At 62.3% G+C, this 13,489-nt stretch overlaps 3 protein-coding genes across 3 annotated transcripts; all 3 read right to left on the reverse strand.

Moving 5' to 3' along the window:
- Positions 1 to 557: 557 nt before the first annotated feature.
- Positions 558 to 2,929, reverse strand: LOC127388218 (hyaluronidase-1-like). The gene is made up of 3 exons (XM_051627493.1): positions 1,267 to 2,929; positions 1,049 to 1,138; positions 558 to 958 (listed from the first exon to the last, which is right to left on the reverse strand). The coding sequence occupies exons 1-3, from the start codon at positions 2,263 to 2,265 to the stop codon at positions 641 to 643; spliced, it is 1,407 nt and encodes a 468-aa protein (XP_051483453.1). The 5' UTR covers positions 2,266 to 2,929; the 3' UTR covers positions 558 to 640.
- Positions 2,930 to 3,157: 228 nt separating this feature from the next.
- On the reverse strand, positions 3,158 to 5,871 carry HYAL2 (hyaluronidase 2). The gene is given in 4 exon segments (XM_051627594.1): positions 3,158 to 3,829; positions 3,991 to 4,080; positions 4,745 to 5,602; positions 5,604 to 5,871. Coding segments are annotated over 4 exon segments (1,413 nt in total). The 5' UTR covers positions 5,670 to 5,871; the 3' UTR covers positions 3,158 to 3,430.
- A 4,493-nt stretch (positions 5,872 to 10,364) lies between these two features.
- On the reverse strand, positions 10,365 to 13,379 carry TUSC2 (tumor suppressor 2, mitochondrial calcium regulator). Its single transcript, XM_051627597.1, has 3 exons — positions 13,107 to 13,379; positions 12,699 to 12,819; positions 10,365 to 11,519 (listed from the first exon to the last, which is right to left on the reverse strand). Exons 1-3 carry the CDS (start codon positions 13,256 to 13,258, stop codon positions 11,454 to 11,456), a joined length of 339 nt encoding a protein of 112 aa, XP_051483557.1. The 5' UTR covers positions 13,259 to 13,379; the 3' UTR covers positions 10,365 to 11,453.
- Positions 13,380 to 13,489: the final 110 nt, after the last annotated feature.

The following is a 13,489-nucleotide window of genomic DNA, read 5'->3' on the forward strand; positions in this document are numbered from 1 at the left end:
AGGAATGGGTGCTCCTTCATACCCTTAAAGGGCTGAACTGGTTTGCATATGGAGAAAATCAAAGTGGGGACACTGGTTTCACACCACAGCCCCCTGTACCCAGTGGGACCTGGGGGGTCCTACACTCCCCCTGCTACAGCCTCACAGGCATGTCTCTTCACCCATATCACCTCTGCCCTCCAGCCACTCCCTGTTATTAACCCCTGTTCTGATCCTCTTTGCCTGTCATCCCCACTCCTGACTTCCCATCCCTGGATGGATTTTAAAGCCCTGTAGATGTAGCACTGAGGGACATGGTTTAGTGGTAGCATTGGCAGTGCTGGGTTAATGGTTGGACTCCATGATCTTGAAGGTCTTTTCCAACCAAAACAATTCTATGATTCCTAAACCTTTTCCCATAAATTTTCCTCTTTTTTTCTGGATTCTCTCTTCCCCCAGCCCAACATGCAGCCCCTGGCAGCATCCTGAGGCACTGCCAACGTTTGTTGCTGGGGGACCCTCCTGCCCGAAAACATACTGTGGAGAAAGACAAAGAGACATGTACAGGTGCCTACTGGTTTTATTACCAGCCCAGTGGCCAGGTTCCCAGCCCCAGGGTGTCACCCTGCCCTCCCTGGTGTCCCCAGCATGGTGAGTGAGCTCACTCAGAAAAGCCCCACCTGTTGCAGCGGGGTCCCTGCCACTTGCCATAGCACTGGCAGCGGAACTCCTTGGCCAGCCAGGAGACATCATCACCAGTCTCCAGGCTCTGTGCCACCAGCCAGGGCTTGCCAGCTCCCAGGTTGATGGCGAAGCGGGAGGGATCCAGGTGGAGGAAGCCCTGCTTGTCCTCCCGGCGCACGCAGCGGCCCCGGCCCAGGCACAGGCTCCAGCTGCACAGCTCGGCACTGGCTGTCACATTGACAATGTAGTGGCCCAGGGGCCCCTCCACGTAGTTCTTCAGCCTCAGGCACATCTCCTGCAATAGCACGTGGTGTCACAGCCCTGTGTGGCTGGGGAACAATGGGGTCCCAGTGGGCAGTGGTGAGGTTCCACCCACCACACTCACCTTGGAGGTGCTGTAGTTGAGGCTGCCCCAGAGGACAATGCCAGCGGCACCCTGAGCTGCGCTCTCCCCGATGGTGTTCATCAGGTCCTCCTGCACCCAAGGGGAGAGGAGAAGTCAAAAGCGCCCAAAGCCCCCTGCACTGCCCCGGAAGAGCTAAAGACTCCCCAGAGCCAACCCATCAGCCCAACAGGTGCCCACCATCCCCACATCCCCATCACCTGGGAGAGGAAGTCAACGGTGCAATCGAAGGCAATCTGGGAGTAGGGCAGGACGGGGATGCTGCTGTTGAGGACAGCAAAAGCCTCGGCCACGCGGTGCCGGACGTAGGCGAGCACCTTGCTGGTGCCATTCAAGGCAGGGGGCAGGTAGATGCTGGGGTAGAGTGCCCGGCTGCTCTGCCAGAGCCACCACAGCTCCTTGTTCCTCTGGTGTTCCACCACCGGGCACATCCCAGTGTAGGGCAGAGTGTCAAAGTCATTGTTGTAGCAGCTGGGGAAGCCATAGAAACCCCAGTAGCCACCAGGACGGAGGGTCTTGCCCAGCTGCAGGGTCTGTTCCATGAAGGCACGGGCACTCTGCTCAAACTGCTCCTTGGCTTTCTCCTTCACCTTCTCAAGGGGCCACCGCGGGTGCTTCTGCTGCACCAGCTCCTCTGACTTCTGATGGTAGATGTCCATGGAGTCCCAGTTACGGATCCACAGCGGGCGCCACTTCTCCCAGTCAATGACAGCCAGCCCACCATAGGCAGGGCTGGGCAGGGTGACCTTGATGTCCCGGATGGCCTGGAGGAGGTGGGTCCACAGGCTGGCATTTTGGGGGAGCCCCCCATTCACTGGCACCCCCTCATCCGTGTAGTAGGGGAAAAGTCCCAAGTCCTCGCTGTAGAAGAGGGAGATGTCCTGCCCAATGAAGGACTGCTGGTCATTGGCCAACACGTCAAAGACCTCCAGGTTGAGGGTGACATTGTACTTCTTGGCGCAGCGCTCAGTGGGGATGTTCCAGATGGTGACGAAGGGGCGGTTGATGAGGACAGGGCCAGGCCCCCCGGCGTGGGCTGGGGCAGGCAGGAGCAGCAGGAGGACCCAGTAGGACCATCCTGATGTCATGGTGGCGGTGGGTGCAGGATGGGTCCCGGGGCTGCCTGGGGAGAGCCGAGACAAGCTGAGCCCTGGGCAGACCTTGATGCTTTTATCCCCAGCCCAAGCCAGGGCTGGCATTAATCCCCACCCCTGTCCCCGAGCAGCGTCAGTCACCCAGGGTCACTTCTTCCACCTCCTCATGTGAAGTGCCCAACGCTACCAGCAGCCACAGCCCGGCACGGTGGCTCCGGAGCGGGGCCGGCAGGGTGCCAGCCCGGGGAGTGACTGGCTGCGGAGGAATGCGCAGAGTCAACACCCAGTGACCAGCAGGCGATGAGCTGGCCTGGAAAGACAAACAGACACGGACGAAGTGAGGGGTTCAAGGTCACGGGGTTCAAGGGCGTTCAAGGCAAGGGACGTGGGCTGCTGGGGGAGCGCAGGGAAGAGCATCGGCCGTTAGACAGCAGGAGGGCACCGCCGGGAGGAAGCCTGAAGCATCGGACGGGACCGGGCAGGACGCAGCCCGGGGAACGGTGGTGGCACAGCAGAGCACTGCCTGGGGACAGCAGCCGCAGGAAGGCACCGCCTGGGGACACTGGAAGCGCGGGACAGCAGGGCCCGGTCCCGCACGGCTGCCCCCGCACCGACCCGGCCCGCCCGCCCTGACCACGGGCCGCGCGCGGCGGGGCGGGGCCGAATCGCCGTGAGGGGCGTGGCCAAAGGCGAGCGGGGGCGTGGCCAGGCGGGGAAGCCCGCGGGCCGCGTAGGGGCGGAGCCCGCGCCCGGAGGCGTGGCCAAGACGTGAGGGCGGGGCTTAGGCGGCCTCCACGTGGGTGGCCCGGGAGCGCCCCACGGCTCCCAGCGGAGCAGCTCCGACAGCCCCCGCAGCACTTTCCCCAACCCGCACCCCCACCCCGGTGCCCCCCCCCCCGCCCAGGGTGACCTGTGCCCCTCCCCCAATCAGCCCACACCCCACTTACACTCTGCCCAACTTTATTCGAGGTAAAGCACTTCGGTGTGGGGCAGTGCAGAGGGGCTTAGCACCACACAGCACCTGCTCTCTTGCCCCCCCACGACTCCCATCCCTCTCCTTACAACAGGAAAGGACCCCAACCCCCCAACCCTGCCCTCCATCCCCATAGGGGGCACCCACCCCACAGAAGGAGGGCAGAAGTGGGGCAACCCCCTCAGTGAGGGGCAGCCCCCCAGTAACAAGCTGCCGCAGTGGCAGGGTAGGGATATCTTAAATAGGTCCCTACACCACCACGAAGGGGGGGGGGGGCGCCAGCTCAGTCTAGGGGGGTCAGTGCCAGCTTGCAAGCAGCAACAGCACCCCAAGTCCCAGTGGTGCCAGGGGCTCAGCGGCACGGCTGCGGGGGCTGGCAGGCACCCGGCAGCTGCTGCCCTGCCAGCCCTGGTAACAGTGGCAGCGGAAGTGGGTCCGTAGGAAAAGGGTGTCAGCAGCGGACAGCTTGCCCTCGGCCCAGTAGAGGGGGCGCTGGGAGTGGTCCTTGTCCCGGCGCCGCAGCTGGAAGCTGGTGGAGTTGAGGTGAAGGAAGACATCGGCATTGCCGTTCTGGCGCAGGCAGCGGCCCTGGCCCTGGCACAGCGTGGTGCTGCAGAGCTGTGCTGCTGTCGTGACGTTCACAATGTAGCGGCCCAGGTCCCCCTCCAGGTAGTTCTTGATGGCCTGGCACGAGTCCTGGGGAAAGGGGAGCATCGGGGTGTTGGGGTGCCCCAGGGAGAAAGCCACCCCAGATAGAGAAAATAACCCAGCCTTGAGCTACTGCTCTACCTTTTGGGAGCAGATGACCCCCCACCCACCATCCATCTCCCCAGGGGACACTCTGACCCCAAACCTACCCGGTTTTTAGTGTTGTCTGCGTCGCCCCAGAAGATGGCCCCAGCTGCACCCAGCGCTGCACTCTCTCCAATGGTGGAGATCAGGTCCAGCTGCAGGGGCAAAGCCAAGTTAGTGCCAACAGGTCCCACACAGCACCTACAACCCCAGCACAGCGCACCCCAAGGAGTTCCCTGTGGGGTCAGAAAGGCAAAACCCATCCCTGCTCCAGGCCACAGGGAGGAGGAGACTGTCCTAGCTCCTTGGGGACAAGGCTTTCTTGGGGGCTAAACCAGTACAGCATGGGAGCTGTGGGCTCACATACCTCAGGGTCCCAGCTGCCAGAAGCCAGAAGTCCTGCAGCACCTCCCAGGCACTTCCCTGGTGATGGTGACAATTGGTGCCAGTCCTGCTGCCAGACACCATGTCCATAAGGGGGAGGGGGAGGGTGCAGGAGCAGTTTGTGGGACCTCATCATTCACCCACAGAGGGGCTGAGCTGGGGATCCATGATCCCCTACCCTGCAATGGAGGCAGAGCCAGACACTCCTCCTGGCTCCCAGGGCCAGCCCTATGCCAAACAACACTGCTTCCCACCCACATACGGACAGCCAAACCACAGGGTGCTGGTGCCACCATAAGAGCGGCCACTAGCCTCCAGAACCATCCCACTCTGTGGACCGGGATGGGATAAAAGCAGAGAGAGCACCTTGGTTCACCCCAGAGCCCAAGTGCCAGGAGCTTCCAGGACAAGGATATCCCAGTGGCACAGCCCTACCTGGCTGAGCAAGTCCAGCTTGCGGACGTAGGTGGGCCGGGTGTAGACAAAGACAGGTAGGGAGTAGCCATCGTGGTGCTGCTGGGAGATGCGCATGGCCTCTATCACTCGTGCCCGCACGAACTTGCGGCTGTTGGGGGTGGATGCCAGGAGTGGATCGAGGTAGATGGAGGGGTAAAGGGCCGTGCTCTCCTTCCAGAGCCACGACAGCTGGTCATTGCGTGTCTTCTCCACATCCGGGCATTGCCCGGTGTAGCTCTCCTTGTTCTTGCTGTAGTCATGGTTGTAGCAATCGGGGAAGAGGTAGTATCCCCAGAGCTGCTTGGGGCGGAAGCTCTTGGCCACGCGCAGGGTGAGCACCATGAACTGCTGGGCAGCCGACTCGAACTCAAACACCGCCTGCTTGTTCACCTCATGGGACCAGGTGTGCTTTCGCTGCTGCACAAGCTCCTGAGACACCTCCCGGTAGATGTCCTTTGGCTTCCAGTTGCGAGCCCAGATGGGCCGCCACTCCTCCCAGTCAATGACAGCCAGCCCCTCCTTGGTGGGAGAGCGGATGTACTTGCCGATGTCCTCCTGGAGGCGGGCAAGGTGCTCGGACAGGCTGCTGTTTTGGGGGACACCACCGTTGACGGCCACACGCTGGCTGGTGTAGTAAGGGTAGAGCCCCAGGCGCTCCTTGTAGAAGATGGTGAGGTTCTGCCCCACGAAGCCCTCGTTGGGGGAGGCACACAGGTCGAAGAGGCTGAAGTCGAGAGACACCTGGAAGCGCGGCTTGCAGTCCTGGGTTGGCACGTTCCAGGCCACCATGAAGGGCCGGCGGGTGAGCAGGGGGGCGGCCGCTGGCTTCTCGGGGGGGCTGCCAGGCCACGGCTAGCAGGGCCAGCCAGGGCACGGCCACGGCCACCGCGCAGCCCCCGCGCATCCTGCCCGAAGGGGAGCCTGGGGGCAGCAGGAGAGAGGCGTCAGGAGGGGATCCCGGTCCCAAGCGGTTGCGATCGTTCCCGGTCCCTCCAGGGTATCCCCTGGCTCCCGATCCCCGCCGCTCCCGCGGGTGCCGGCGCGGCGCCGCCTTTGTCCGACGCCGGCACACAAAGCCCCGGGGCGCGGCCCCCCGCCCCGCTCCCCGCTCCGCTCTCACCGCCTCACGCCATGCCCCGCCGCGCGCTCCCACCGGCACCGCCTCCCCCCGCGCCCGCTTTAAACCTCCCCGGCGCGCACCACCCGCGGGGGAGCCGCCCCCCGCCCCGCCCCGCCCGCAGCGCCCCCAGGGGGCTGCGCCGACCGCCGCGGGGCACCACGAGGGGGGACGGGCGGCGGGCTTCCCCCCTCGCCCCCTCCCCGCACACACCGCTGCGGGGTCACGACACCGAGCAGAGCGCGGCGCCCCCCGCCCCGCCGCGCTTGGTACGGCCCGGGAGGCTCCGCCTGCACCGCCAGGCGGAAGGGGGGGCGGAGCCGCGGGGGCGCCGGGAGGGGGCGCTGAGGAGCCGGGGGTGGGGGGGGGACGGGACCCGAACGGTGGTGACCCCAGGGCAGCAGTGACCCTAAAATAGTGGTGAATCTCGAACCGTGGTGCTCCACAGGATGGTGATGTTCCAGCTATGGTGGTATCCCCAGGACAGGGGTTACCCCAGAACAATGGTGACCCTACAACAGTGGTGTCCCCAGAATGGTGGTGACCCCAGGATGGCAATGTCCTCAGGGCAGTGGTGTTGTCACTCCAGGATAGTGATGTCCCCTGGTTTGGTGGTATCTCCAGAACAGTAGTGTCTTGAGGATGGTGATGTCCCCACAACAGTGGTGTCCCTGGAACAGTGGTGTCCCAAGGGTGCTGGTGTCCCCACAACAGTGGAGACCCAAGAATGATGGTATTACCAGGACACTGATGTCCCTGGTATGGTGGTGTCCCCAGTTAGGTGGTGTCCCCAGGACTTTGGTTCCCTCAGAACGGTAATGTTCTCAGAATAGCAGTGCCCCTAGGATGGTGGTATCTCCAGGATGGTGGTGTCCCCAGGGCAGCGCTGTGCCAGGCAGGACATCCTGTGCAGGGCTGGGCAGCCGGTGCTGCTGACTCAGCCATGGCCCCAAGGGTTTCCTGCCCAGGGGGACAAGGGGGGCTGCAGACACAGCAGGGCTGGGGGGGGTGCTTCCTTCCCAGGGCACCCCCGAGGCTCTGGAGGGTCTCCTGGTGGGCAGTGGGACTGGCAGGGCTTGGGGAACAGCCACTTGGCCACCCCACGTCCTGCCTGTCCCTGCCTGCTCTGGCCAGGGCTGGCCCTGGGGGCCACCAGGGTGTCCCTGCAGAGGAAGCGTGGGGCTGGAGCAAGCGGGCGTGCCGGCCGGCAGGGAAGGAAGCGGGGCTCAATCTGCGGAAGCGCTCCCCAGCCACCCGCGCTCCCCAGGGATGGGGTGGGAGTGCTGAGCCGGCATTGTTTGGTGCCAGCCCAGGGCCGCCGGCACCCACAGATGTCTCCAGTTAGCAGGACCTGCTTGGGTGCCAGCTTTGGTGGCCAAGCTCCCACGACAAGAGTGACTGGGGACAGGCAGTGTCCCAGCCAGCCACTCTGAACCCAGGCTGTGCACCATGGCTCATCCCGGCCTGTGGGCACCACCAGGCACCGGCCGGGAATGGGGCAGGGAAGGTTGGCCAGCAGCCGGGCGTTGGCTGCTGAAACCCTAGGCAGAGATGGTGGGAAGCCAAGAAATCCCAGGACTGGCGGGTGCTGCCCTTCCCTCCGGACAGTAAACAGCTCCCTGCTCCAGCACCAGAAACGCCTAAAATTTTCCATCCATCCTCGTGTGCGGAAGGTAACGGGCCCCGCCGGCAGCGGGGTGGCTGCAGGGGTCACAGCTCTGCTGCTGGCTGGGCTGAAGTTCTCAACACAAGGCAGCTTCTCACTGCCAGCCCCCCTGGAGGGCTTTGCATCGCCTGCCTCAGTTTCCTTCCTGCCTTCCCAAGGGGAAAACCCTGGATTTTGGGAGGGGGCAGCCAGACACATCCAGCCTCCCCTCTCGCCCCACGGAGCATGGGATGATGTTGAGCTGTTCCCAGCAGGCAGGAAGGTGGATAGGTGGAGGTGGGCAGCGGCCAGGGTGAGCTGAGCAGGCGACCTGTGGCTGCAAATCCCTCACAGATGCTGGATAACGGGGCATTAGTCACATCCGCTCGTGCTGGATGAGTCCAGGCAAGGTGTGAGAGGAGCTCGGCTGGGGACGGAGCCGCCACTGCCTGGTTTAACCTCGCAGAGCCAGAACGCTACAGGCAGCCACCTGGTCACTCTGGAGGGCACCACAGTCCGTCCCCTCCTGGGGCTGGGGCCCCTATGGGTCACCAGGCAAAGATCCCAGCGCCTCGTCCCCCGCCAGGCGACGCGCTGGCAGGACACGCCGCTCCGCTCGCTCGCCGCAGCTTTCGTCAGCGGCTCGTTTCCGAGCCGGCTCACACGGAGGAAATGATGAGAGGTGGTGGCAGCCGCACGAAAACATGGAAAAGGCGGCCGGGGCAGGACACGGGGCACAGAGTGAGATCATGCTTGTTCCTTGCAAAGCCAGCACTGCCGGGGGACAGGCAGCATCCCGGCACCGGGTCACACCGGGTTTGAGAAAGTCGTCAGACCCCGGTGATTAACGAGGCACTGATTTGGCAGGACAGGCGGAAAGGCAGATCCTCCTGGGAACAGACCCACGGCTCCCCCCAGGCCTCCCTCCCCATGTGAGAGGGGGGCTTAGGCTCAAACCCTACCAAGCTGAAATAAACTTGTATTTACATCCATTTATATAAATACATTTTATTTATATATTTAAAGGATGTTATGGCAGCTACAAGTGGAGTCACAGTCCGACAAAGCCATCAGCTCCAGCCAACTTCTAGCACCTGGAAACAGCCATGACTCCCAGCTCCTTCACCACCAGCTCAGCCTCACATCCACAAACAACCCCCTCCTAAAAAAACCAGCAGGCTCAGAACTCTGGTGGCAAACAGGCCAGCCTGGCAAAGTTCAGCTTTCCATCCTCTTCCCTCACCCATGGCCACTCACCCTCCCCAGTCAAGACAGCTCTTGGGACTTGTGGGCTCTACAAATAATTTTATTGAAATTTAACAAAAGTGGACAGACGTACCGGGAGAAGGACCATAAATAGTGTACATTTCCCAACCCCACGGGTTCCTACCCACACGCCAGAGGAGCAAGGAGCCTGGTGTTGGTGAGCACGTTCAGCTACACATCCACACGGGAAAGCACAACGTCGCACGGAAATCGTTTAAAAAAAAACAATCAAAAGGAAAACTTTCCTTTTTTTTTTTTTTCCTTTTCTTTTGCTTGCTCCAACACCACAGTGGACACATATTATTTACAGTGACTTTCCTTCACATTTTTAAGATCCCTTCAAGGCGCTCCCAAGGCCCTGCTGCAGCAGGGGGGCTGGAGGCCAGTGGAGGGGAGGGGGCCATGGGTCCAGCTGCTCGGGGACCAGCCTGGGAAGCAGCGGGGCAGAACACAGCTTGTTAGGAGACTGCAGAGGTTCACTGCTGCTCTGGTGACATGGGAAGGGGGTGGGAGAAGTGTTTTTTTGGGGGAAACATGTTTGACACGCTGCAGGAAGGGTGGGCAGCCTGTCAGAGAGGACAAAAGCATCCTTGCTAAGCCTGTTTCCATCTCTGCCCCCCCTGGGGTTCAGGCTGTGCCTTGTCAGCAGATTTTTGGCCAGCAGCCAGGCAAGGGGCTCCCAGTTGCAGCAGGCAAATGGCACTTGCCTTCTCCCAACTCCTCCTCTGCCTTCCCCGGTGCCCAAGGTGGGCTTGGTGCAGCTTCCTGTGCCCTTTAACAGGCCAGGCAGCCCAGCCATGGTTTTCTCTCCTCTTCCTGGGGACAGCAGCTCCTGCTCTCCTGTGGGGACTGAGAGGTACCCTTCCCAGGGAGATCCAGCCTGGGAGGAACTCAAGAGCAGGTGGTGCAAGTAAGAAACACTTCAGTGGCGGATTGTTTTAAGATAAGACTCTTCTGAAGCAAGGAGAACAAAAGATGTGGAAAGAGGCGCCCAGCATCACAGTGTAGATGAGCTCAGCCTTGCCCAGCCCTGCCTGCTTCCCTGCCAGCACATCCGCTGCACCCTCCCTGCTCACTCCTGCCGATGGGAACAGCGGGTGAGGGGACACGGAGGGAAGAGGTGGTGACAGGAAGACGGCAACAGCCACGCTGCTGTTATCTCCCTGAAGCTGGGAATGTGGCCCCACGCCCAGGCAGCTCTCAACGGGGGTGGGGATGGATAAATCCAACATAGACACCGACAGGGCTGGCAGCCAAGTGCCAGCAGCTTAAATTAAAAATCGAGGTAGCGAACGTCTGAAGTGCTCAGAAAGTAAATAAGTTCTGGAGGAAAGAGGAGGAAAGCTGAGCTGGCTGCCATGGGGAGCAGGCTCTGACCCAGTTTAAAGCTGTGCCTGTGCCCCATGGCCAGTCCTCCTCTGCCCACCTGCTCCAGGGCAGCCGAGCAGAGGTTGTGGCTCCCAGGGCTGGCAAGGGCAGTGCAGGTCAGGCCCTTCCCCAACCCTGGGGCATGCACACAGGGGTGAGAGGTTTTACAGTGCTGCCAAGGCAACCCTGACCTTCTCAAGCAGGAGAAAAGAGCAAGACCTTCCAAGACGGAGCAGAAAGCCTCCCTTTAAAGTGCATTGTTTCTCCTCCTGCCACCAACTGGGATGCAGGAGGAACCATAGCTCACATCACCAGGGAGATTTCCAGGCTGGGCAGGCTCACCGATTGATTGTTTTCAGGGGACATGGAGGAAAGAGATGATTTCCTTCCTGCTTGGTGTTGTCAAGGCCCACCCCACCAGTAGGTACATCCAAGACAGCAGTGGGGGATGAGGATGTCACAAGGAGATGCCTTGCCCAGCGGCTTAGCCCTGCAGTGGGCAAGGGACACTGCTCAGAAGGAGCCAGCTTGCTAACAGAGGAGACAAGTCTGCTGCAGAGCTGGGGACCTCGCTGCCACCAGCAGTGACCACAGGCTGCTGAGACCTGCAAGCAGCAGTGAAGCCAACCTTCCCAGAGCCAGTATAAATGGGGAAACGCACAGAGGGAAGAGACTGAGGTCCATGACAGTGGCATCTGATCTCCGTCCCCTTCCCAAGAGGAGCGCAGCAGCAGCCAAATGTGCTTTGAGACTGAACCCCCTCAGCCCTTCATCCTCCTCCAACAGACCTGCCCAGGGGAGCAGCACACCACAGCTGTGTCCAGCGACACACCACAACACTGGCCATCTCTCCAATGGGCCCAAGGGACCCCAGGCAGTGCCTCAGCTGGCCCTGGCTCCCCCCGGGCCGTGTACCTGAGAAGCAGGGGAACTTCTCTGGTGAGAAGTGCAGGCTCACTCTCCCTTTAACAGCTCCCACACAGCAGCTCATTTGCAGTTCCAGTTACCCATCCAACGTCGGCTAGAGGCTACAAAAGGTATTTTAGTCTTCTGACTCAAGCGAGGATGTTTGTAAGCAGTTGTTGCACAAGGTCACCCATCTCCTGCAAGGAGCACTAGCCAAGCCCAGCCTGGCCCACTCCGTCCTGCCTCACCTCCAGGCGAGGGGAGAGCCACTGTCCCTGCCGTGCACTCAGAGTCCTCCTGCAGTGGGAACACGAGGCAGTCTTGTCTGGAGAGTCTGGGGGCGGTGGGGCAGGGCCTCCCACCCGTGGGCAGCAACCTCCAGCAACTCACACCTCGCAGATGATCACTGGGAAATCCACGTGAATGCGAGGGTGCTCTAGTTTCACTATGCCCTGAAAGAAGAGTCAGTGGTGAGCGGAGGAGAACACCCAACAGCAGCCCCAGGAGTCACCTCATACAGACAGAGGACACCGTGTCCTCAAGGAACAGGAGTCGGTAAAGCTGCTGTGACACCAGGTCTGCCTGAGCAGCAGCAGGCAAAGCAAAAGCACTTTGCTCTTCGAACTCGTCCCTGGAGAGCCGAGGGAGGCAGGGCTGCTGCCACACACGGAGCTCAGCAGGGCGAGAGAGGCGGGAGCTGCTCTGCCAGGCACTGCCCGTGCGGCAGCTGGTGTGTGACTGGCAGATATTGGCTGTCTGGGCTTTTCATCCGGCACCTTTCATTCACGGGATTTAAAAGAATGAAAAGAGCTCTCTGAGAGAAAGCAGCCAGGGCAGCTGGCGCACAAGAAAAGCAGCTTTCTATCCAGAGGGGAGGCTGCTGAATGCATGCTCCCTCCACGCCAGCTTCAGGCGCAGTTCCCATGCTCCGTCCAAGCCTTCTCCTGTTACAGCACCAGGAGAACCCGCTGGCAGGTGGGGGATGGGGGTGGCGGGGGGAGCAGGGGCTCAGGGCCTGCTCTCTCCAGCTCAGCCCAGCTTTCCAACTGGGTAGATCGCAACCCACATCAACAAAGATTCAGTCCCACAGGCCAAGCCTTCCCCTGTGAGAACACCACCCCAGCAGTGGTGCTGAATCCTTCACTCCCCTGTAACTGCCTGCTTGGCACTGAGAGAGGTCCCTTCCTGCCAGTGCTACTCATCCCTTGGAACACACCAATGGCTCATCCCAGGTGCTCGCTAGTGCTTTGCCTTTCTGCTTACTTAGGAAAGACTCCTGCAAGGCTTCTCTCCAGCCCTGGTTTGATCCTCCCTTTTCTCCATTTATGCCCCCAGAAGCTTCCTTACAGGTGGGCTATCCTCCTGCACCAAGACCCCCCAATAAGTGTCCCTGCCTGGCTCCACCCAAGGAGACAAATCAGAGACAAAACCCTGAGCACCACCGAGGTGCAAAACACATCACTGCCAACACCAGTCACTGCAGAGTGGCTGTGTGGAATGTGCACATGTCCTTCTTGGCCAGAAGCTGCCCAGAGGGAGAAGGCCCGTGCACAGCAGCTCCTGCAAAGCCAGGACTTCAGCTGTCGCCATGGAACTGTGGCACTCACTCTCCCCACCCCTCCACATGCTACCTGAGGTATCAGGTTCTTGTGGATCCTCTTCAGCTTGGCGCGCTTCCTCCCGTTCTTGGTAACGATTGTCTCCTCGTAGAACTCGTGAGCGAGATCCCCATCTTCATCATAGTACATGGAGCTGCGGAGAGGAGTGGCAAGGCGGGGGGAGGTGAGAGCCCACCAACAGCTGCCGGTCCCCATGGCCCCGCGCTGGGCCGGGCCGGCACTGCCAGCCCTGGGAAGGCTCGGGGGCACCCGCTGCCGGGGGCTGCTCACCCGCCCCGTGCGGCAGGCCGCGCCTGTCCCCGGCCAGGCCAGCGCTCGGGCAGGCCCGCACCGACCCAGCAGCAGAGCACCCGCGCCCCCAGCCCCCGCGCGGCCATGGCAACCACAACCACAACCACACCCCCGCCCACGCCCCCTCACCCGCGCCGAGTGAAGACGAAGGGGGTGGCGGCGCGCGCGGCCCGCGCTCGGGCCAGGGCCTGCTGCCCGCTGGGGCCCTCGGCGCCGCCGCCGCCCGCCGCCGGGGAGGCGAAGGGCCACAGCCCCCGCGACTTGGAGCCGCTGGTGCCCATGGCGGGGGCGGCGGGGGCGGCGGGAGCGGGGCGGGGGGCGGGGCGGGCGGGAGCGGCCCGGAGCCACCCGGAGCCACCGGCGGCGCCGCCCGAGCGCCTCCCTGCGCCGCGCTGCGACACTTCCGGCGCCCGCCGCGTCCCGCCCACGTGACCCGGGGGGGGGAGGAGGCGCCCGCATCACGTGAGAGCGGCGCGGGGCGCGCCCGCTTCCCCGCCTGGCTCCGGCGGGAG

The sequence above is a fragment of the Apus apus genome, chromosome 9, assembly GCF_020740795.1.
Source record: "Apus apus isolate bApuApu2 chromosome 9, bApuApu2.pri.cur, whole genome shotgun sequence".
Lineage (NCBI taxonomy): Eukaryota > Metazoa > Chordata > Aves > Apodiformes > Apodidae > Apus > Apus apus.

Bases quoted from the DNA above. Each gene is read 5' to 3' on its own strand.
- TUSC2 (XM_051627597.1), bottom strand. From the start codon at position 13,258: ATGGGCACCAGCGGCTCCAAGTCGCGGGGGCTGTGGCCCTTCGCCTCC. The intron at 12,820-13,106 runs GTGAGGGGGCGT...TCCTCTCCGCAG, and splicing joins TTCGTCTTCACTCGGCGCGG to CTCCATGTACTATGATGAAG. The intron at 11,520-12,698 runs GTAGCATGTGGA...CTCTTCTTTCAG, and splicing joins ACAAGAACCTGATACCTCAG to GGCATAGTGAAACTAGAGCA.
- LOC127388218 (XM_051627493.1), bottom strand. From the start codon at position 2,265: ATGCCAGCCCTGGCTTGGGCTGGGGATAAAAGCATCAAGGTCTGCCCA. The intron at 1,139-1,266 runs GTGATGGGGATG...CCTTGGGTGCAG, and splicing joins CCGTTGACTTCCTCTCCCAG to GAGGACCTGATGAACACCAT. The intron at 959-1,048 runs GTGAGTGTGGTG...GTGCTATTGCAG, and splicing joins TCAACTACAGCACCTCCAAG to GAGATGTGCCTGAGGCTGAA.